The sequence below is a fragment of the Vipera berus genome (assembly GCF_964194415.1).
Source record: "Vipera berus genome assembly, chromosome: Z".
NCBI classification, from domain to species: Eukaryota; Metazoa; Chordata; class Lepidosauria; order Squamata; family Viperidae; genus Vipera; species Vipera berus.
Genome location: NC_138205.1, coordinates 40,822,039 through 40,846,342, shown reverse-complemented (window position 1 = coordinate 40,846,342; position 24,304 = coordinate 40,822,039). Strand labels below are relative to the sequence as shown.

At 39.5% G+C, this 24,304-nt stretch overlaps 1 protein-coding gene across 1 annotated transcript in view; it reads left to right on the top strand.

The window, feature by feature from the left end:
- Nucleotides 1-24,304, top strand: part of FMNL1 (formin like 1) — a 102,306-nt gene that overhangs the window by 65,092 nt on the left and 12,910 nt on the right. Inside the window, exons 7-16 of the mRNA XM_081344415.1 lie at nt 881-1,009; nt 2,046-2,154; nt 3,704-3,780; nt 6,545-6,638; nt 15,566-15,640; nt 16,876-16,986; nt 17,640-17,789; nt 18,032-18,154; nt 21,271-21,505; nt 22,537-22,896. Coding sequence (XP_081200541.1) covers nt 881-1,009; nt 2,046-2,154; nt 3,704-3,780; nt 6,545-6,638; nt 15,566-15,640; nt 16,876-16,986; nt 17,640-17,789; nt 18,032-18,154; nt 21,271-21,505; nt 22,537-22,896 — 1,463 coding nt within the window. The remainder of the gene's footprint in view (nt 1-880; nt 1,010-2,045; nt 2,155-3,703; nt 3,781-6,544; nt 6,639-15,565; nt 15,641-16,875; nt 16,987-17,639; nt 17,790-18,031; nt 18,155-21,270; nt 21,506-22,536; nt 22,897-24,304) is intronic.

The window sequence follows — 24,304 nt, the reverse complement described above, 5'->3', positions numbered from 1 at the left end:
CCCCACGCTTCTTTTGCATGCTTCCTTTGGGGAAATGCCTCATGGTAGGTACCCAGATATTGCCTTCCTGGATAGGGAGAATATAGTTGATGGGATATAGTACGTGTGTAGTTTGGGTTCATCAGCTCTGGAGAGATTCAACACTATGATCCATTGAATCATAGTTTGAAAAGGAAGCCCACATGTATGTTTTTTTTCCTCGTTCTCTTTCATTTTTGATAGGCATTGAGGCATTAATCGATATGTGACCTACCCCATCTCGGAGGAGTGCAAAAAAGACACCTTCCATGCTTTGTTAATGTGATTTCTTATGCAACATTAGAAGCCTTTCTCTCTACTTACATTTCAGAAGTGAAGTGAAAACCAATACACCCCCCCCTTCAAGATTGGAGGGGCTGGGCCTTGTGATTCAATGGGCTAAATGCTTTAACTGATTCCAGATTTTCTTAGGCTAATCAGCCTTTTTGTAACATAAGATCCTAATCCTGAATAGGATGGTGTTGACTTTGGAAAACAACTGACTTAACTGACCCAAGGTGGATTCCCCACTCCTGCAGGCAATTTCCCCCCCCCCCACACAATCTTGGGATAAACAAAGCCACACAATTTAGAGAAGAAAATATTCCTGCCCATAACGCAGAGAAAATCCCAAAGAGTAGAAGTAGACTTGCATTGGAAAATTGGGTAATAATGGGCTGGATTTACCTAAAGAAAATGCTAAAGGGATGTCAAGGTTGTTTTGCAAGTGACCCTCCCTATAATTCCAAAACTGTCACTTTCCCACCATGCTCGGGAAGGGGGAGGGACAGGGAGGCATCCACCTGAAGCATCCTATTTTTCCCTCCTGTCCTGCAGGGTTGCACTCTTCCACTTCCTTCAGGTGTTGCCACTTGAACCAGCAGATCCAAACATTCTTTCAACAAGTCCACCCCAGCATCCCCTCCTCCAGCGCCCCTGGCACCGAGCAGGACTGTAAGCCCAGGCCACCTGTCAACTCTTACTCACCCCGGTGAGCTTCTCCCAGACTTCATCAGAACCCCCTCTCCCACATATGCAGCCAGAGGCTGTAGGATTGGCTGGGACAAGGCCACCCTCGCCCTTCTTTCACCTTTGTGTTCATGCATAGGCACTCCAGATACTGAACACTGGGAGTCTTGAGGGCTGGAGGTTTGCTATTTTAAACATCCCAAATGAGGCAATCCATCCCTAAAAGTTCAGTCACTGGAATTATTTTGGAAAATCTGGGATATTTGCATGTTTAGATTTTCATTGTTTTCAATAGTCATCCCAAGGGGTTTTGGTTAGTTTGTTTTGGCTTTATTTATTTATTTTTTCTTGCTACTGTCATGAAGCTTAGGAAATTGGCTGAGATGTACAGAGGTTGTGGAAAGGGAATGTCGAGCATTAGATGAGCCTGAAGTTTTACAAAAATAATATAAAGTTTCATCTGGCTTGTCTTCAGTCATGACATCTAGAAACCTTTTGTAAGGCTGACACCAAAGCCACCAGTTTTTCAGAATCTGAAGAACTGATACCAGGATCCATCTTCTGTATTGTCCTTCAACCATATCCATGTGAAAGGCTTTGCATAATATTTTTTCCTATAGTCGTTAGCTCCATTCTTGAGATTCTTTTCCATGTCCAATCATATGGAAGCAGCAATGCCCTGGAAACTGGACTGGAAATCTTCAAAGGTGACAACATCCTGTAGGCCAGAATTTCTCACCTTCCAGATATGTTGGACTTTAACTTCTATAATGTCCAGCCAGTCACATCTAGAAATTATAGGGACTAAAGTGCAACACAGCTGCAGGACAACAGATTGGATAAAACTATTCCTGGAAGCTATTTATATTGGAAATTTAGAAGGAAAGGAAATTTTAAACTACTAACCTGCTACTAATACTGACTCCTGCTACTCCCCTTCAAATTCTTCTCATATGCTATTCTTTATACTTTTGGACTCTTGTATGAGACTGACATCCACTGTCATTGAGCTGTTTCTCCCCCCTCTCTTCCCCATTTTAAATTTATTTCTACCCCAGACTCAATCCGGCACACAACAGGAAGGCACTACGGAACTCACGCATCGTCAGCCAGAAGGATGATGTTCATGTCTGCATCATGTGTCTCCGTGCTATTATGAATTATCAGGTAATTGAGAAAGAGGATAAGAAAGGTGAAAGTTTCCATGTGTAGAAAATAGATATACAACATTGGGAAGGGATTTTGAAACTTGCCTACATTTTAGAATTGATGTGTGAAGTGATGTATATTCATGGTATCGGGGAGAGGCAAGGAGGAAAAACCCCGCAGAAAATCTGTACCATACAAAAAAATCCATCCCCAATATTTCTAGATAGGGCTGGAAAGGTTCCCATTTGAAGAGCTAATCTGAATAAACAATGTTCAATATTGGGCAGTTTTCTAATATGTCATCTCAAATGACTCATAAATCAGATGTAGGTGTAGGAATAATATGCCTATATGCATTCTAAGAAAAATCCTAATGTTTTAATGTTAGAATTCCAGATTTCATTGTTTTGCGGTTTTCTGAGAACATGGAGTGTAAGCAGCTAGTGCTTTCCAAAACTGTTGGACTCTGTTATCTGTAATTATTAAATGGCCTGCTTGCATGGGGCTTTTAGTCATCAACATATAAGAGGAATTTGGTTTTGACCACAGTAAGCAAATTGGAAAGAGAGAATTCAATAGCCCTTAAAGTAGTCAGTGGTGCTTGTTGCAAACCAATGTTAGATTTGATGAACCCTCTTTTATTTATTTGTTTGTTTAAAACATTTATGCAGCTGCTCATTTTATATCAAACTGGGTAGCTCACAATTAAAAATTAAAACAACATAAACACCATATTAAAACTATTAAAAGCAAACTTATTATAAATTTAAACACTGGAATTTTTCGTACAGTACAGACAGATTTGCACAATCTGTTTGCAATGAATTCTTATAAGTAGGTAGGTATGCCTAGGAAATCATTTTACACAATATTTTGCACTATTATTTTTGAAAGGAAGATGTTGCCCAGTAATTTAATTTAATATTTAATAATTTGATTTCTATACCGCCCTTCTCCCGAAGGACTCAGGGCGGTGAACAGGGCAATACACAATAAAAATCGAATACAAAAATTAAAAAGTCATTAAACATCATGCCCATAAAATCAATACATATTAAAGTTAAAACTAGTTTTAAAAACCCAACCCCATCCCGTCAGACCAGGCCAGCTTGTTCGAAAAAGAATGTTTTACTCCCATCATATATGGTTGTGGGAATTGGTGGAATGCCCAATATTTGAGCAATAATCAAATGTTTGAAGAGCTCAGGTGTCTTAAGGACTAGTATGGCTCTTAAAACTTTTATATGTTATTGTTAAATGACATCACACAAACAATTTGGTTAAATTATGAAAGTGTATGTGTGTGAGATAGAAAATGAGAGAGAGAAAGAGAGATTTTAAAACTCTATGTGCAAAGAAATTCATAATTATCACTTGAAAATGGGTAACCAGCAGTTTGGCTTGCCACAATCAATCATTCCATATGGCCTCAGTTTGCTTAAAAAAATTATACTCTTTGAATCTCTTTGTAACCAAAGAGCCATGCCTGTGTGTCTTTCCACTTTCAGTCATCTAGATTCACTTCAGCTGCTAATTTTGGCTGCTAATTGTCTCACTTCTCCCTTAGTCTGGATTCAGCCTTGTGATGACCCATCCAGCCTGTGTAAATGAGATCACACTCAGTCTCAACAACAAGAATCCCAGGTAGGAATTCTTTATGGTTATCCTTCTCAGTCTGAATGGTTGTGTTAGCCAATTGCTATCCAGGTCAGTGTCAGAGATGAATTTTATATCATTTCTGCATTTAAACACTACTTTTATTTTAAAATAAAATAAATGAATGTTTAAATAAAATAACAACGAATGTTTCCTAGAATACAGTATTTTTAAATATATCTTCTAATAATGTACGTTCTGTGTGCACTTTGGAATGTATTTTGAGCTGAGAATGGAAGCATCACATCCAAAGGGCTTCAGTTGGCATAGATGTTTGAGAGGCATGGAGCAGATTACTTCACTTCACAGTGCTGATTGCAATACAAACCAAACAAAATCCACAAGCATCCTGACCTGTTCTCAGTATTCATTTAGTTTTATGGAGTGAGTTACTAAAACTCAGGACTGGTTAAATCTCATAGTATTCTGACTAATAATAACTCTCTGAGTTAATATTTGGGCAAAGAGTACAATATTGGTATACTAGTGGTAAGGGATATGGAATACACCTCGGTTCAACAGATTCAAACATTGCAGGAAATCATAATGTAGTTTGGCTGTCTTTGCCTTAATGTGTTATGTAAATCTAATCATCTATCTATCTATCTATCTATCTATCTATCTATCTATCTATCTATCTATCTATCATCTATCGTATCTCTGTTTTAATTTGTAAATAATGGATTAATTTACAGTATATGATTTCAGCCACATATGCATTATTCAGAAATATGTGGTTAAAAACTCATAGCTTAAAATTACAATCTTTAATCTACACATTTAAACAAATATATCCACATCTATACATCTCTCTCTCTCTCTCTCTCTCTCTCTCTCTCTCTCTATCTATCTATCTATCTATCTATCTATCTATCTATCTATCTGTCGATCTATCTATTGATCTATCATCATCATCATCATCATCATCATCTATCGGGCTTATACAGCTGCTCATCTACTATAGCACAACTGGGTCTGTCCTAATAATAATATAGCACAACTGGGTCTGTCCTAATAATAACAACCTCCTCAAAAATTCTTGGCATTATAGAGGGTCATGTTGTACTTGCCCTCTGAACTAAAGAAATTCAGCTAATTGTGTTTAGATTCAGATCATTCAATTCAGTCTAAATCTTTCTTAGCTTCACAGCAATGGTTCATATGCAGGAATCCAACAGATAGCTTCATCCACATCTAGAAAGCATACCTTGCTCAGTGACTTAGTCTATCTCTTTGCTATGATGCCTAGTCCTTACATAGAGTAAACCTTACTTAACAAGCACAACTGGGACTGGCAACACCAACACTAAACAACACAGTCATTAAGGCAGACATCATAGCTTGCAATTTCACTGCTGGCTTCTCCATTGAGTTTGCTTGTAAAAAGCTGGCTGTGCAGTTCACATTGCAATCATGTGATTGTGGGATGCTTTGATGGTTGCAAATGCACACCAATTGAGAAAGGACTGAATGATGATCATGCAACCATGGAGACACTGCTATGGTTATAAATTTGAGACCAGTTCTGAAGTCATTGTTTCAGTAGCACTGTAATTTTGAACAGTCACTAAACAGGGCAGTTGTTAACCGAGGGCTACTGATATATATGTAATATCCATCAGAATAGGGAATTGTGGTCTGCAAAAATAGTCCTAAACTGCATCTCTCAGCAATCTTCACTACTGGCCACGTTGAGAGTGGTTGCTGGGATATAAAGTTTAACATGTGATTTACGAGTTTTCCCAACTTTCATATATCCTTCAGTCCTTTTATCTATTTTCCAACCACCAGGTGTTGGAAGAGTGGAGCATCGTTTTCCAAGAATACCTAGCTGCCCTTGCTTGGGAAGCAATATACTGGATTAAATGATGCTGTAATCCAAATAGAAGAGGGTAATTCTTACATTCTTGTACAGGCTTAAATTAATTATAGATTGCTCTATTCTAGGAAAATTAAATATTTTAGCTTATGCATATGACAAAAAATAGAACTTCTGTAGCATCTATGCAATAAACATTATTCAGCTTCCCATGTTACATCTGTTTAAAACTAAGGTTCCAAGGAGCAATACTTTCCCATGAACATTTGGTTGCAGTTTTCTTTTTGATTACTTTATCCAAAACAAGTCCATACATTTCCTTAAGCCATTGCTTAGTTTAACCACAGATTATTGAATAAGCTACACCTGTCACTAAATCATGGTTTACAATCCATATTACAATCCCTGCTCATATAACATGTCAAGTCACAAAGAAGCCAACCGCATTATGGAATAGCAATTTCCTGCTTATACTATATTAGCAGCAGCAATTAAGGTGTCAGGTGTGTAGAGAAATAGTACCTCTAAAGTTCTCTGGTTGCCCCCCTAAGTTCTAATTGCAGTTTTGGGACATAGTTGTCCTTCATTCTATTACTGTGCTCCCCTGTGTGCTACTACGTTTAATTAACTTTGTCCTTGATATAAACACAAATATGCCCAGTCCATTTATGTAATCATAGTTGAGAAACAAAAAATATGTCTAAATTCAAATAAACCAATAAGAAGACCTGAACTAGCAGATGAAGCTTACCACCTTAGTTAATTTCTTTCTCTTTTTTCTCCATCATCTACCATTTGTTTGTTGCTTCGGGGGACTTTGCCTCCAGTCATTGACCTATGTTGGCCTCACTCTCTTCCACTTGTTTCACTCTTAGACCCCAGTTTCTTTGAACAAATGTGAAACCTTTGCTCTCATTGTCTTCTGTATTGCAGAACTAAAGCTCTTGTCCTTGAGCTGTTGGCTGCTGTTTGCTTGGTCCGAGGAGGTCATGATATTATTCTGGCTGCCTTTGACAACTTCAAAGAGGTTTGTGAGCTCTACCTTCTTGTTTTGTGATTGGTACTTAGGTAAAGTGATGTTCACCAATTTGGAGCTTTAATATAAAATAATTATTTATTTATTTATTTATTTATTTATTTAATTTATATACCGCCCTTCTCCCGGAGGACTCAGGGCGGTGAACAGGGCAATACATAAAAACTAGATACAAAAATTAAAAATTATTAAAACGTGATTAAACAATGCCCATAATAAATTAATACAGATTAAAATAGAAGTTCATTTATAAAAATCCCACCCCGTCCCATCAGGCCAGGCCAGCTTGTTTAAAGAGATGGGTTTTAAGATCGCGCCGGAAGGAGCGGAGATCGGGCGCCATCCGGAGCTCGACCGGAAGATGGTTCCATAAATCCGGTGCACCCACAGAGAACGCCCTCCCCCTGGGGGCCACCAGTCGGCATTCTTTGACCGATGGCACCCTGAGGAGGCCCTCTCTGTGGGAGTGTACTGGGCGGAGGGAAGTTAATTATATATTTTTAAAATGTTCTAGGTGTATAACTAGCTAAAGTTTAATATTAAATTCTAGATTTAATGGCCTTACAAAAACTTCTCTCCTAGATGGCAGTGTATATATTCATTTCCTTCAAAATTGCTCAAATCAATATTGCTATTTCTCAACTTTTTTCTCTCTCAAAATATCTGATCAGGACTGGTGCCAAAATATGCTCTAGAAGATCACATGTTAATTGGCTGCATTACTTAATGTTCTCTTTCCAAAAAAAGCTCCAATGAAAATTATTCCATTTTGCTATTAGTTTGTTTGAAATGTGATTGGTATGTTTCATTGCTACCTCATGCAAAGTTGTAGCACCCACAGAAGGAGTATACCCAAGACAATTACTATGTGGAATAACATAACCTGAACTTCTGTAAAAGCAGATCAATAATTATTTGTTTTCAAAAGAAAGTCTTCAGTTGTAAGAGTGTAACACACTTTCAGATTTAAATCAGTGAGAGCAGAAAGGGAAGTGCAGGTACTTTGAAAGGGGATAAATGTGAGGCCACACCCAGCTCCATATATTTTATTCTGGATCCCTTTGTTGTTAACTGCCTGAACATAATTCAGCCCTTGCCCAAATGAACTGAAGTGCTAAGAATTGAAGAATGAAAGCAGAGGTTTTGTTGAAATATTTGTTGAAATATTTTTTTCAATGGCTCTTAAAAATGAAAGCAGAAGCAAATACAAGGGGATATGTCCTCTCACTATAATGTAATATGTACAGTACATATGAATAGCGAAAATGAATGAAGTATCTATATACAGGGGTGTCAAACTCAATTTCATTGAGGGCCGCATCAGCATTGCAGTTGCCCTCAGGGGGCCGGGTGGGTATGGCCAGGGTGGGCGTGGCCTACTGCGTGGGCGTGGTTAGAGTGCGTATGGCCTACTGGGTGGGCGTGGCCAGCTCTACATCATTCGCATCAAGGGTGCCTATGGGGGCCTGGGCAGGAGTGGGACAGATCTGAGGGTCTCTGGCAGAAGGAGGGTCTCTGGGCCAGGGCCAAGGCAGTGGGGGCCGTTCCCTCACTGTTTCCAGGATGGCTTCGTGGGCCACATGAAACCACTTCGCGGGCCGGATCTGGCCCCCGGGCCTTGTGTTTGACATGTCTGATATACATGGTTTAAAAAATAATTTTGCATTTAGTACTATTCCTTTTAAAATGCAAATTGAATCACTTTGGAGGCAGAGTGGGAATTAATGTCACAGCAAATTTCTCTGCTTTGCCACCCAGAAAAAAATATTTTTCATTTGAAGCTTGAGATTGCATTAGGAGGAAATTACCCATTTTTGCTTAACTTGGTTTTTAAGATACTCCATGGGAATCCCTGGAGATGTTGCAAAGGCTTCTGGAAATGGAATACACTAAACCAGGGGTAGGCAACCTTGGATCTTTTATGACTCGTGGACTTCAACTCCCAGAATTCCTGAGCCAGTCATAAAAGAGCCAAGACTGCCTACCCCTGCACTAAATAAACAAACAAATAAATACATTTAGGCAAGAAAAACCAAATGCACAGGTGGAATCTTGCTCAATAGCAGTAACTGTGAGAGGGATCTTGGAGTCCTAGTGGACAATCACTTAAAAATATGAGCCAGCAGTGTCCTGCAGCTGCCAAAAAGTCAACACAGTGCTAGGGTGCATTAACAGAGGGATAGAATCAAGATCACATGAAGTACTAATACCACTTTACAATGCCTTGGTAAGGCCACACCTGGAATACTGCATCCAGTTTTGGTCAACACGATATAAAAAAGATGTTGAGACTCGAGAAAGAGTACAGAGAAGAGCAACAAAGATGATTAGGGGACTGGAGGCTAAAATATATAAAGAATGGTTGCTTGGATTGGGTATGTCTAGTTTAATGAAGAGAAGGACTAGGGGTGACAGGATAGGAGTGTTCCAATATCTCAGGGGCTGCCACAAAGAAGAGGGAGTCAAGCTATTCTCCAAAACACCTGAAGGCAGGACAAGAAGCAACGGATGGAAACTAACCAAAGAGAGAAGCAACCTAGAACTAAGGAGAAATTTTCTGACAGAACAATTAATCAGTGGAACAAACTGCCTCTAGAAGTTGTGAATGCTCCAACACTGGGAGTTTTTAAGAAGAGACTGGACAGCCATTTGTCTGAAATGGTATAGGGTTTCCTGCCTGAGCAGGGGGTTGGACTAGATGACCTCCAAGGTCCCTTCCAATTCTATTATTGTTGTGTTGTTGTTATAATAATAATGATAGATAGATAGATAGATAGATAGATAGATAGATAGATAGATAGATAGATAGATAGATAGACAGACAGACAGACAGACAGACAGACAGACAGACAGACAGACAGACAGACAGGAAAGTTGGGTCTTTGGTCTTCATACTGCTTTCTGTAAACTGATCCATGGATATCTGACAAGAGACCACTTAAATTACCCAGGATGGTAGGCAGTAGAACAGTTGGTTTGCACTAAAACCTTTAGGAGGGAGGATTCCAGTTACTGAATAGATGCAAACTGATCCTATTCCCAGCATGGCTGAGTAATCTACATTTGGCTGGTAAAGTGGCTTGTGAGAATCAGGCTTAAAAACAAGGTTATTGAGATAAACCCAGAAAAAAAGTTCAGCAGATATTAAACTTATGTAAGGTGAAAAAAATGAGAGCAATTGCACTAACTCAAAATCTGTTTACTGTATGTCACTGAGCTTACTGGAATGAATACTAAATACTGTAATCTTCGTGTACTGATCTGGCTGCCAAGTATTCTGTTGTTCTAGAAACAAATTCTTATAAATAAGTAATTATGAAACATTTGTCATCATTGAGAGCTTGATAACTGTTGAGAGCTTTTGCCAGCCTTATCAGGTGGACCCAGTGGTGGGATTCAAATATGTAGACCACCAGTTCTCTGTGTGGATGCCACTTCCGGAAGTCCATTCTGGGCCTGGGCAACAAAAAATTAGCTACCGGTTCTGCCGAAGTGGTGTGAACTGGCTGAATCCCACCACTGGGTAGACCTGATAGGAAATGCAGCAAATAAGCTAATTCTACATTATTGTAAAGTTACACTAACAGAATCTTGCAAATATAAAAGTACGCTTCTCCTTTATAGCCTGTGAAACTTGGGAGGGTCTCTTCTAAGCCAGTTGCCTCACCCATTATCTAGCTGCAGGCTATGCTGTCCTGTACCTGGTTATTCCCGAGGCACCATCTTTGCCTCAACTCCCAAAGTCTTTCCCTTATGCCATTACAGTTTTACATTTACAGCCGCCTGAAATGACTGGTTCTATGTAAGGATATTTGGCTCATTCATGGGTTCAAAATACGTTCTGGAAAAGGTTTCTCCACTTACAGATGGAAAGCAGTGCACCTGAGCTTTTCTAATATCCTAAAGACTGGGTCGAATCCCGAGTGCCGCGTAGCAGAGTGAGCGCCTGTTACTCGTCCCAGCTTCTGCCAACCTAGCAGTTCGAAAGCACGTAAAAATGCAAGTAGAAAAATAGGGACCACTACGGTGGGAAGGTAACAGCGTTCCGTGCGCCTTTGGCGTCTAGTCATGCCGGCCACATGACCACGGAGATGTCCTCGGACAAGCGCTGGCTCTTCGGCTATGAAACGGAGATGAGCACCGGCCCCTAGAGTCGGAAACGACTAGCACACATGTGCGGGGGAACCTTTACCTTTACCTTAAAGACTGGGGCTGCAAAAATCTGGGTGACCAATAGAAAAATGTAACCCTTTGCTGCTCTCAGATCTGGTAACTTATCTACATTATAAATGGCAGCTGGGCAAAAGAGAGACAACAGCCTCCCATGGAAGTAACCTCTTCCCCCCCTTCTCTTATACACCACTATCCCCTAAATCAACATCTGTCATAGGCAGAGGAGTTGACTGTTGCAATAATACTTGGCAGAGTAATAATAGTATCTCTGATCAAGAGATATTTTAGGAGTTGTTGTGTATTACTAGAATTTTGTGTACAGAGTCTTTAGTTACAATCATAAAGCTTTCATAATTCTTTGGAATAAATGTTGTGTTAGCTCAAATTATTTTGCTATTGGGCACAATCTAGATAATTTAAATTTAACATTATTTTCTCCCCATAATGCCAGAAGTGACCTTGAGTTTCACTTGCACATCAGTTCTCAAATGTGTGCATGTTGTTAATGTGAGTAGAAATCCCAAATGAGCAGTATTTGAATTGTAGATGAAGCCTGTATAAGATTTGTAAAATTTATATTAAAATCCAAAATCCAAACTTTTCATGCCATTAGATTATGATATAGTTATTTATTATTTACTAGAAAATAAAGTTGGCTAAGACAGGGCTACAATATACACTAGATAACCAGCCTGTTGTCACTTTTAATAAGACAGATCAAATGGTAGTATCATTACAAGCATCTCATTTTAGCATGGTGCTAAAATTGTCATGATTTTCTCTCCAAAACTGTCATGGCTTCCATTCCAAGGGAATCTAGGAACCAGTGCTAGGGAAAAGAGGAAAATGGTATTCTCTTATCCCCCCATGGAAGTCATTTTTCAGGACAGAGGAACTAGGGCTGGTGACCTGAAAGAGTAAAGTAAGTGAGAGAAGGTAGGAGACATGTGAGGTAGCTAGATTTGGGCCAGCCAGCTGGTAAGCAATGAAACACAGACTCAAATAGCAGGACTATAATTGCTGAAACATACTAATCAGGATGGAGGCTTTCTAGCCTTGCATGCAAACTGAGACTCAAAGCCATGTGTCCCCAAAGCTTCTCCCAAATTATAATTTCAAATGTGACAAAAGGGGAGAAAAGCTATACTCTCTCTCTCTCTCTCTCTCTTTTTGGGGGTGGTGGTGGTGGTTCCTGGCCCCACCTATTTTATCTCCTTTTTTTGGAATGCCATTAACAGCACACAACAAAGGTTAAACCATTATTGCTGTCTCATAGGGCTTACTAAAAATCCATTGGACCTATCATCTTTTGTTGTTGTTAGCCGCGAAGTCGTGTCCGACCCATCGCGACCCTATGGACAACATTCCTCCAGGCCTTCCTGTCTTCTACCATCTTCTGGAGTCCATTTAAGCTCACGCCTACTGCTTCAGTGACTCCATCCAGCCACCTCATTCTCTGTCGTCCCCTTCTTCTATTGCCCTCGATCTTTCCCAGCATTAGGCTCTTCTCCAGTGAGTCCTTCCTTCTCATTAGGTGGCCAAAGTATTTGAGTTTTAGCTTCAGGATCTGGCCTTCTAAAGAGCAGTCAGGATTGATCTCCTCTAGGACTGACCGGTTTGATCGCCTTGCGGTCCAAGGGACTCGCAGGAGTCTTCTCCAGCACCATAGTTCAAAGGCCTCAATTCTTTGGCGCTCAGCCTTTCTTATGGTCCAACTTTCACTGCCATACATTGCAACTGGGAAGACCATAGCCTTGACTATACGCACTTTTGTTGACAGGGTGATGTCTCTGCTTTTTAGTGTGCTGTCTAGATTTGCCATGGCTTTCCTCCCCAGGAGCAAGCGTCTTTTAATTTCTTGGCTACAGTCCCCATCTGCAGTGATCTTGGAGCCCAGGAAAACAAAATCTGTCACTACCTCCATTTCTTCCCCATCTATTTGCCAGGAATTGAGAGGGCCAGATGCCATGATCTTGGTTTTCTTAATGTTAAGTTTCAACCCAAGTTTTGCACTCTCCTTCTTCACCCGCAACAAGAGGCTCTTTAGTTCTTCTTCACTTTCTGCCATTAGAGTGGTATCATCTGCGTATCTTAGGTTGTTGATATTTCTTCCGGCAATCTTAATTCCAACTTTTGATTCATCTAGCCCTGCCTTTCTCATGATGTGCTCTGCATATAAGTTAAATAGGCAGGGCGACAGTATACAGCCTTGCCGGACTCCTTTCCCAATTTTGAACCAATCAGTGGTTCCGTGTCCAGTTCTCACTGTTGCTTCTTGACCCGCATATAGGTTTCTCAAGAGACAAATAAGATGGTCTGGTACTCCCATCTCTTTAAGAACTTGCCACAGTTTGTTATGATCCACACAATCAAAGGCTTTAGCATAGTCAATGAAGCAGAAGTAGATGTTTTTCTGGAACTCCCTAGCTTTCTCCATGATCCAGCGTATGTTGGCAATTTGATCTCTAGTTCCTCTGCCTCTTCGAAATCCTGCCTGTACTTCTGGTAGTTCTCGATCCACATACTGCTGAAGTCTAGCTTGTAGGATTTTAAGCATGACTTTACTAGCATGAGAAATGAGTGCAATGGTGCGATAGTTTGAACATTCTTTGGCACTGCCTTTCTTTGGAATTGGAATGTAAACTGATCTTTTCCAATCCTGTGGCCACTGTTGAGTTTTCCAAATTTGCTGGCAAATTGAGTGTAGCACTTTTACTGCACTGTCTTTTAAGATTTTGAATAGCTCAGCTGGAATACTGTCACCTCCACTAGCTTTGTTGTTGCTCAGCTTTTCTAAGGCCCACTTCACCTCACATTCTAGGATGTCTGGCTCGAGGTCAGTGACCACCTCATTGTGATTATCTGGGACGTTAAGCTCATTCTTGTATAGTTCTTCTGTGTAATTTTGCCACCTCTTCTTAATCTCTTCTGCCTCTGTTAGGTCCCTGCCATTTTGGTCCTTTATCATGCCCATTTTTGCATGAAACGTTCCCTTCATCTCTCCAATTTTCTTGAAAAGATCTCTGGTCCTCCCTATTCTATTGTTTTCTTCTATTTCTTTGCACTGTTCATTTAAGAAGGCATTCTTATCTCTTCTAGCTATTCTCTGGAATTCTGCATTCAATTGGGCATATCTATGTTTTTCTCCCTTGCCTTTCGCTTCCCTCCTTTCCTCAGCTATTTGCAAAGCTTCCTCAGACAGCCATTTTGCTTTCTTGCATTTCTTTTTCTTTGGGATGGTTTTGGTTGCTACCTGTTGTACAATGTCGCGAACCTCTGTCCATAGTTCTTCAGGCACTCTGTCTATCAGATCTAATTCCTTAAATCTATTTGTCACCTCTACTGTATATTCAACAGGGATATGATTTAATTCATACCTGAGTGGCCTAGTGCTTTTCCCTACTTTCTTCAGTTTAAGCCTAAACTTTGCAAGGAGAAGCTCATGGTCTGAGCCACAGTCAGCTCCTGGTCTTGTTTTTACCGACTGTATAGAGCTTCTCCATCTTTGGCTGCAGAGCATATAGTCAATCTGATTTCTGTGTTGACCGTCTGGTGATGTCCATGTGTAGAGCCGTCTCTTGGGTTGTTGGAAAAGAGTGTTTGCTATGACCATCGTATTCTCTTGACAAAATTCTATCAGCCTGTGCCCTGCTTCATTTTGTACTCCAAGGCCAAACTTGCCTGTTATTCCAGTTATCTTTTGGCTTCCTACTTTAGCATTCCAATCCCCCATGATGATAAGGACATCATTTTTTGGTGTTACTTCTATAAGGTGCTGTAGGGCTTCATAGAACCGGTCAATTTCATCCTCTTCAGCACTGGTGGTTGGGGCGTAGACTTGGACTACTGTGATATTGAATGGTTTGCCTTGGATTCGAACTGAGATCATTCTGTCATTTTGAGGATTGTATCCCAGTATTGATTTTCCTACTCTTTTATTGACTATGAAGGCTACTCCATTTCTTCTGAGGGATTCTTGCCCGCAGTAGTATACCTGATGGTCATCTGAATTAAATTCACCCATTCCTGTCCATTTTAGTTCGCTGATACCTAAGATGTCGATGTTCAGTCTTGTCATCTCTTGTTTGACCACGTCCAGCTTTCCTTGATTCATGGATCTTACATTCCAGGTTCCTATGGAGAAAAAATCTTTACAGCATCGGACTTTCCTTTCACCACCAGACATATCCACAGCTGAGCGTCCTTTCGGCTTTGGCCCAGTCGCTTCATTCTTTCTGGCGCTACTAGTACTAGCCCTCTGCTCTTCCCCAGTAGCATATTGGACGCCTTCCGACCTGAGGGGCTCATCTTCCAGCGTCATATCGTTTTGCCTTTTGGTACTGTCCATAGGGTTTTCATGGCAAAGATACTGGAGTGGGTTGCCATTTCCTTCTCCAGTGGATCACGTTTTGTCAGAACTCTCAGCTATGACCTGTCCGTCTTGGGTGGCCCTGCACGGCATAGCTCATAGCTTCATTGAATTACGCAAGCCCCTTCGCCACGACAAGGCAGTAATCCATGAAGGGGACCTATCATCTAATCCTCCACAAATTAATTAAAACGGAAGTGTTTTAAGCAGCGAGCGGTTCCCTTTTTGGTGACTGCCATGAGAACACAGAGAATAAAATACTTGAGTCTAGTTGCTGGAAGCTCCTAATATGTGTATCAACAGTTTAAACTCTTTATTGCCATGGCAGGTCTGCAGTGACCATCAAACAGAATTCCTTCCCTTTCTCTCCCTAAAGGTTTGTGGTGAGAAGAACCGTTTTGAGAAGCTGATGGAGTATTTCAGAAATGAAGACAGCAACATAGATTTCATGGTAACAAAATGAAGCAGAGGGACTGATTTCTTGGTCACCCATAAGATTTTTTCTAATACTCTTCTCCAATAGGCACACTGTGCCAAGAAATTCGCTTATGTTCATGCCGTGTTTCCTATACCTAATTAGCAAAGAATAATTACACGATTTAAGTTTATCCAGTAATTAATGCTTTGGGATCAGAGAAGCAATCCTCAAAACAGGGTTAAAAACAATCCTCAAAGTATCAGCCCTTATGGAGCACATGTTGGAGAAATCTTGTACTGCATAAATTGATAGTATGATGAACAATGTCTCTAGCTGTTTTGGGCTTAGGTAAAATCTTAAGCATGCCTTCTGAATCATTTTCAAAGCATATTTGGCCTTACTAAGAGCTCAATAAAGTATTCTTAAAATTGTCATTAAGGGGCTTAAAAACTAAATGAACTATATAATGATATTCCCTATGATTAAAAAAACCCCTGAAACTCTCAATATCAGTAAACACTTTTTTAATTTTCAAAAAAGCTCAAAGTTAGTTTTTGCGGGGTGGGGGTGTGGGGTGTGTGTGCCTTCAAGTTTGTGTTGACTCCTCATGACTGCCCAGGCAAGTCCTGCAATTTTCTTCGAAAGGTTTGGAAGTGACTTGCCATTGCCTGTTTCCTAAAACAGAGAGTGATTGGCTCCAGGTCACCCAGTTGGCTTTATGCCTATAGCAGGAAAAGAAGTCACATTCTCTCCGTTTGTTTGTTTTGGCATCTTTCCCTCCCTCCCTCCCTCCCTCCCTCCCTCCCTCCCTCTCTCTCTCTCTCTCTCTCTCTCTCTCTCTCTCTCTCTCTCTCTCTCTCTCTCTCTCTCTCTCTCTTCTCTCTCTCTCTCTCTCTCCCCTGCAGTTTTCTTGGAAGACTTTTGGAAGTAGTTTGCCACTGCTTTCTGCTTAGGGTTGGAGAGAGAGTGAATGGTCCAAGAGCATTAAACTGACTTTGTACTTAAAGTGGCACTGGAACTCACCATCTCTCAGTTTCTAGTCTGGCGCATTAACCACTACACCAAACTGGTTCTCCCAAAGTTAATATCCAATTATTTAAAATATATATCTCGAATATTTGTGTGTAGGGATGTAATAAGCAAAAAGTATGAAAACCAAGTAACAAAAGTCCACATGCCAAGAGAGTCTTAACCACCAAAATCCCAGCCCTTCAAAATTGTAAATCCTCTAGAAAACGCCCTTTTTTTCTCCATTCCCAAACATCTAGGTGGCTTGTATGCAGTTCATCAATATTGTGGTTCATTCTGTGGAGAACATGAACTTTCGTGCCTTCTTACAATATGAGTTCACACAGTTAGGTCTTGATGAGTACCTACAGGTATGTGGTTATTTTTAATTGCTCTTAATTTCCCATTAATTGTTCTGCATTTGAAAAGTGCTTAGCAATTCTGAAATGTTTACCATTCTTGGAAACAAGCAACAAACATTAGTTACAAAATAACTAATTTTATTACTCAAAATAGGAAATAGAGATGGAGAATTCGTGTGCTTCTCTACTTATTTTGCTGATGCTATTTTATTACTTTTGGAAATTGTTTTCTATATACTGGTAGAAATTAGAATTAAGTTCTTCATAACTATATTTGCCTTTTTATTTACTTTCTTTATAAACATTTCAATCTAAGTAAACTTTCATTTTAAAACTGAAGCATTAAGTGTCTGCACCATAATTGATAATATATAGGTTTTGAAGGAATAAAAAATTTGCAGTAGATTTGGAGGTGATAAGAGCATTTTTCAAAAATGTTCTGGGAAAATTTGCTGGCCTGGTTCTTTTAGCATGTTTATTTGGATTTTGTGTCATAGAAAATTAAATAATGCCTACAAACATTTTATTAAAAAAACAGAAGGAAAAGAAACACTTGCAGATAGACCGTGTACTGACATTTATAATTCCAAAAGTTCACGTTGTAAAGAATGATCATCCAGACCCAACTTTTAAATCAAGGTTTCCTTCCTGTGATTGAACAGAAGCTGCGCTGTACAGAAAGTGACAAACTGCAAGTGCAGATCCAAGCCTACCTGGATAACATCTTTGATGTTGGTGCCTTGCTGGAGGAGACCGAGACCAAAAATGCCATTCTGGAACACATAGAGGATTTGCAAGAAGAAGTTGGACAGGTAGGGGAGCTGACTAAACAAATTCTATGGACAATGCACATCTTAAGATGATCGAGAAGCAGCAATTCAGGAAGGTGGGATGGTTGGTGACAATCAGGTCACCAGGAGAATATATTCCATTCCTGCACCTGGAGTTCATATGGACAAAGTGCATCCTTGCTTCAGTACATAGGATATTTGTTGACTGCTTTACAGTTTGGCCCTCCCAAAACATATTCTCAATACAGTGGTTCTTTTCACAGCTCACTGAGAAACTCCAGGATGCAGAAAATGAATCCGAGGCCAAAATTGCTGAGCTAGAGAAACAGCTGTATCAGTCACGCAATGAACTGGAGATCCTGAGAGCAAGAGCAAGTGATGAGCCGGTATGAAAGCAAATAGTAAAGTGTTAGGAGAGCTTTTGATCAGAACTGATTTCAAAATAAGATTAGGAAAAGAACTTACATTCTGTGTTATCAGTATATCCACACTTCTGGAGTAAATTTAGATTGTTGCACTCAAACCTCAGTTGATACTGTGTGTTTCAATTTTAAAAAAATCTATGTTTATTGAATAAATGTTAAAATTATCAGATGGAATTCAAGTACATGCAGCCTCTTGCATCACCATCTCATTGGAAGTGGGGGGGAAAGTGCAAAGCATTTCAAGCTTAAAACATTCTGGATCCAAAACATTCCCTTCCAACCTTAGAAAGTCTGATCTTACGAGAAGAATTCAGACTCATCTCAATCTTACTTGAACAAATCTAACCTCAAAATTGATAGTTCCAGCTGTGCAACTAAAACCAGGTTTCAGAAATCCTAAGCTCAGAATCTTTGAAATAAATTGCATATGTAATTAGGAGATCTGCTGCATCAGGGCAAGTATCCATCTAACATAGTCACCCCTCCACAAAGCTCACAAGCTGCACATGGTGGGCAGATATGTAGAATTAATTGGAGGTAATGGATGATGAGAAGGTCCTGTAATAGTGGAAGAGTATTAATGTGCTCAACATACAGTTGCAAGAAAAAGTATGTGAACCCTTTAGGATTACATGGAGTTTTGCATGAATTGGCCATAAAATGCGCTCTAAACGTCATGTAAGTCACAACAATAGAAAAACACAGACTGCTTAAAATAATACTACACAAACATTAGCTGTTGTCATGTTTTAACTGAACATAAGATGGAAACATTCACAGTGCAGGGTGGAAAAAGTATGTGAACCCCTAGCCTAATGACTTCTCCAAGAGCTAATTGGAGCCAGGAGTGAGCCAACCTTGACTCCAACCAAGTGTGATGATATTGGATGTGTTGCTGACAGCTGTCCTGCCCTTTAAAAACACACCTGTTTGGGTTTACTGGTCTCAAGAAGCACTGTCTGATGTGAACCATGCCTCGCAGAAAAGAGCTCTCAGAAGACCTACGATCAAGAATTCTTGACTTGCATGAAGCTAGAAAGGTTTACAAAAGTATCTCCAAAAGCCTTGATGTTCATGTGTCCACGGTAAGACAGACTGTCTACAAATGGAGAAAGTTTAGCACTTTTGCTACTCTCCCTAGGCGTGGTCGTCCTGTAAAAATGACTGCAAGAGCACAGCGCATAATGCTTAATGAGGTAAAGAAGAATCCTAGAGTGTCAGCTAAAGACCTACAGAAATCTCTGGCACATGCTAACATTTGTGTTGACACATCTACAATAAGGAAAACATTAAACAAGAATGGAGTACATGGGAGGACACCACGGAGGAAGCCATTGCTGTCCAAAAAAAATATTGCAGCACGTTTGAAGTTTGCAAAAGAGCACCTGGAGCACTACTGGCAAAATATACTGTGGACAGATGAAACCAAATTTGAGTTGTTTGGGAAAAACACACAACATTATGTGTGGAGAAAAAAAGGCACAGCACACCAACATCAAAACCTCATCCCCACTGTAAAACATGGCGGAGGGAGCATCATGGTTTGGGGCTGCTTTGCTGCCTCAGGGCCTGGACGGATTGTTGTCATTGATGGGAAAATGAATTCCAGAGTTTATCAGGACATTTTGCAGGAAAACGTACGACCATCTGTCCGCCAACTGAAGCTCCGCAGAGGATGGGTGATGCAACAGGACAATGACCCAAAGCATACAAGTAATTCAACAAAACAATGGCTTCAACAGAACAGAATACACCTTCTGGAGTGGTCCAGTCAGAGTCCTGACCTCAACCCGATTGAAATGCTGTGGCATGACCTTAAGAGAGCGATTCACACCAGACATCCCAAGAATATTGCTACACTGAAACAGTTTTGTGCAGAGGAGTGGTCCAAAATTACTCCAGATCGTTGTGCAGGTCTGATCTGCAACTACAGGAAACGTTTGGTTGAGGTTATTGCTGCCAAAGGAGGGTCAACCAGTTATTAAGTCCAAAGGTTCACATACTTTTTCCACCCTGCACTGTGAATGTTTCCATCTTATGTTCAATTAAAACATGACAACAGCTAATGTTTGTGTAGTATTATTTTAAGCAGACTGTGTTTTTCTATTGTTGTGACTTACATGACGTTTAGAGTGCATTTTATGGCCAATTCATGCAAAACTCCATGTAATCCCAAAGGGTTCACATACTTTTTCTTGCAACTGTAATTGCCATATTCACACGAAAGGGCTGACCTGATCCAGCCTTCCCCTCATCTTTTCTTCTCTGCGACATAGTCTGGAGATGGCTAGTCAGTGATTGGTCAGCTTATTAGCCATCCCAGTTTAATCTTCCCAACTGTCACAAAAATTAGTTAGAAATTTATGTCCTCCCCCCACCCCATTCCTGGCTTTTAAATGTATTTGTTTGCTTGTTTCTTTTATTTCCTAAAGGTTAAAAAAATGCAGTGCAGTTAGAATCAGCTCTGCAAAAGCCAGAGTCATGGAAATGGCTTCCTCACTCTTCCCACTCACCCACCCACCCCTTTCTTTTTGCTCTATTTCATCCCCCAGGAAGAAAAAGAGTAAAGAAAAAACAGTGGAGAAAAAGTGAATAGAAAAGCTGCATTTTTGTAGAAGACATTAAACCCATTTGAACAAAAGAAAGTTAATTTAGTCCCAAATTTCTTTTGGAGCAAAAATTAAATCTCTCAAGATTTAATGGATTGGTTGACTGGGTTATATTATTTGCCTGACACAACAATCTCCCCTATGTCGTGATCAATCATGAAAATAGGGGTATCTGAAATTCAGAACCTGTCACATTAACATGTGCTACATTCATCTCTGAGAAGTGTCTGTCTTTGTATGTTTTTCCCCTCAAACTGATATGAGCTAGTGTACTGTATAAAAATATTGTTTATTCCAATAAACCCAGAATATTTTTTTTTAAAAAATTGGGAAAATAAATGCCAAGTCCATACCATAGCAGCAAATTCAAGATCTTAGAAAATAAAACCTGCTCAAATGCAGAATAACAGAATAAGTTCACTAGACTTTTTATTCAAAACTTATGATACTCTAAACTTTTTCTCTCAGAGCAAGCTGGATCAAATCAGCAAAGTTAACAAGCCAGGAAGTCCTTCTTGGCTCCCAATGCTGCTTCCACAAGAGTCAAAAATAACTCCACAGTACTCTGCTTTGGAGCACAACCTGGAAGAACTAGAAGACAGAGGTTTAATCCGGATTCAGCGGGGGTCTGGCAGTGACATCATCATTGGCATTGAGGTCATCCCTGTTGTTACTGTTGAAGCATCTTCATCAACTAGTACAGGTACATCCTCATGGAACAAGCAAGGTGAAGCCTTACTTGGAGCATTTTGCAATATAAATGAAGAATTATATTTCTGAGTTTTTTCTTCTGTTGGGTATTGTTTAACATTGCAATTCTGCAATGTTAATACGTTATAGTAAATTTTTGTCTGACTTCTCATTGAATAAAACAAAATGTTATATTGCTCAGTTCTACAAATTAAATGTTAATCTACATGTGAAGCAAATGAGTTAAAGAACCTTACAACTTTATATACAAAGAGGATTAAAAATACTGAACTTTATTTATACATGTATTTCCTTAGTTACTCAAAGGAATTTGAATTTGCTATTTTGCTGGCAGAAATTCCAGAGGGAAACAAGTGTTTCTGAGAAAAGCCAAACACAATTATCAGTAGTCTTTATCAAATGATTATAAAAATCCAATAATAGTTGGATATTTTTTACAAGATCTTTTTTTTAGCCACCAATCTAGTGGGTAATCATAATAAGTAAATAAACAGACAGGTCTCAGTTGTACTGTACAGCAAATAGATTTTCACCATTTAAATTGTGTTAAAGTTCCCATCTATTAAATTCGGTAAAAATTGTAATCCCAAGTTGCTAATGTGTTCCTGATGGTTCACCATTCACAGTTTGAGAAACCCTACCCTATATGACTATATTCCCATATATAGCTAGCAGATCAAGGACAAGAATGGTTTAGAAATTTTCCTCCTTGGTTATGTATGTAACAGAGGATTTGTTCGTTTGCAATGTTTTGTCTTAATAGAAGATTATTCAGGTAGCCAATACTCCAATTTGAACTGCCCCAACACATCAACCTTTGTACCCTATGGTCTTCCAAATGGCTTATCTCTTGGAGACCACTCCATGATATGCACTAGCTAAGAAATCACCACCTATCATACAGGGACAAGTGTTTTAATATGGTTGGGACATAACTTTCTCTTCCCCAGGAGATTTAGGCAGGATTATCTTCCAATGGGCAAGACAAGAAGACATTCCACATATCTATTCTGTTTCTTTCAGATTATCCCTCCCCATCTACATCGCCTGTCCCTGCTCTTGCTCCAGAAATACCACCTGCACCACCTTTACTTTTCATGAAAGGCAATGATTCTGTGGCTTTCCATTCTTCTCAAGAGGAGGGGCTGTCACCTGTTCCAACATCTCTTCCACCACCACCACCACCACCACCCTCACTAGGGATCAGTGAGCCTCCACCTGCCCCACCACTGCCTGTAACTAAATCTCAAGCTCCTCCTCCTCCTCCACCACCACCACCACTCCTCTTAACATTGGGTGGCCCTGTTGCTCCTCCTCCTCCACCACCTCCTCCTCCTCCCATGACTGATGGGACAACTTTGCCAGCAAGTACAGTTACTGCAGGTAAATTGCATATATAGATCTTTCTTAACAGCCATTCTATTTGCATATTATTCATGTGTAAATTTTATATAAATATATATGGAGAGAGAGAGAGAGTTCCTTGAGTATCTTATTGTATATAACAGAAAGATAAAATTGAAATATTTAAGATAACTAAATATAAATAATATATTCAGAGTTTTATTTGAGAGTTGGGATACTTCCTCTGAGATGGTGTTTTCATTCTGTACTTTTATAAAAATTTCCATTAAAAATCATAATATGTAATTATAAAGAAATTGATTTTTAAAATTAATCTAAAGCATCATTTATAGGTTTATGTTCATACATGTAATTAATTAACAGGGCAATTCTAAACTGGGCATGTCAGAACCATGGTGAGCTCAGTAAAACTCGCTGAACCTAACAGATTTTCAGCCTAACAGGTTACATGGTTACATGTTACATTCCTAACAATGTTATATGATTTTCTTGAGGGGGACAGAAGCTTGCTGATATTTACTGGAAAGTGTAAAGGAGATACCAAAAACAATAACACTGGGAAGAGAGGAAATATGGCAAATTACTTGCCAGACATTTTCTTTTTTCAATTGCTCTTTCTTAAAATATCATATGAATATATTATATTAATATATAACATTACCAAGTTTTTCCTCAATAATAGAGGCAGCAGACTTTTAAAGAAATTAAAGTTAAGATCTTTCAGATCTAAGTTCTAGCTTCTAGCCTACAGAATACTCAGGGCTAGAAATTACGAAGTGAGTAGAATTTATATTCCATGCTGAGTTGGTTTATCTCTATTTAGTTACTGCATTTATTTCTTGCTTCTGCTTAAAACGGCATTCATAAAGAATTATGCTGAAAGACAATGATTGGGTTCAAATATAGTGCTAAACAGTGATTTGTTTAACCCTGATTTATTGCATAGCCACACATGGCTGAGATCATACATTACTGCTAAGTCATAAGCTATACTTCCTATTGGTAAGCTAAAGCCAGATTTGTGGAATAGCAACTTCTTGGAGAACCCGGTAGCCTTTCGCAAGGCTCTGAAGACCTGGCTTTTCCCCCAGGTGTTCCAGTCTGGGGGTTAGGTTAGCCCTGTTGCTGATGAAGTTTTATAATTGGCAATGTCATTTATCCAGGATGCCATGGGTTGTTTTAATTGGTGGGTTTAAATTTTTGTATTATGTGAGACGCATTTCCAAATAAATAAGCAATCGTATGGCTTAATATGTTGGGGAAATCAGCCAGTTTCACTCTTTAGGCATCATGAAATTGCGTAAATTGTGTAAATTTGAACCCAGGTCTTCTCAATCCAATATTTTATCAATGATTGCTCAATGCTTCTACTGTTTAGAAAGATTTAGCCACATCCAATTTATCACAGATAAAAGTTTCTTTTTCA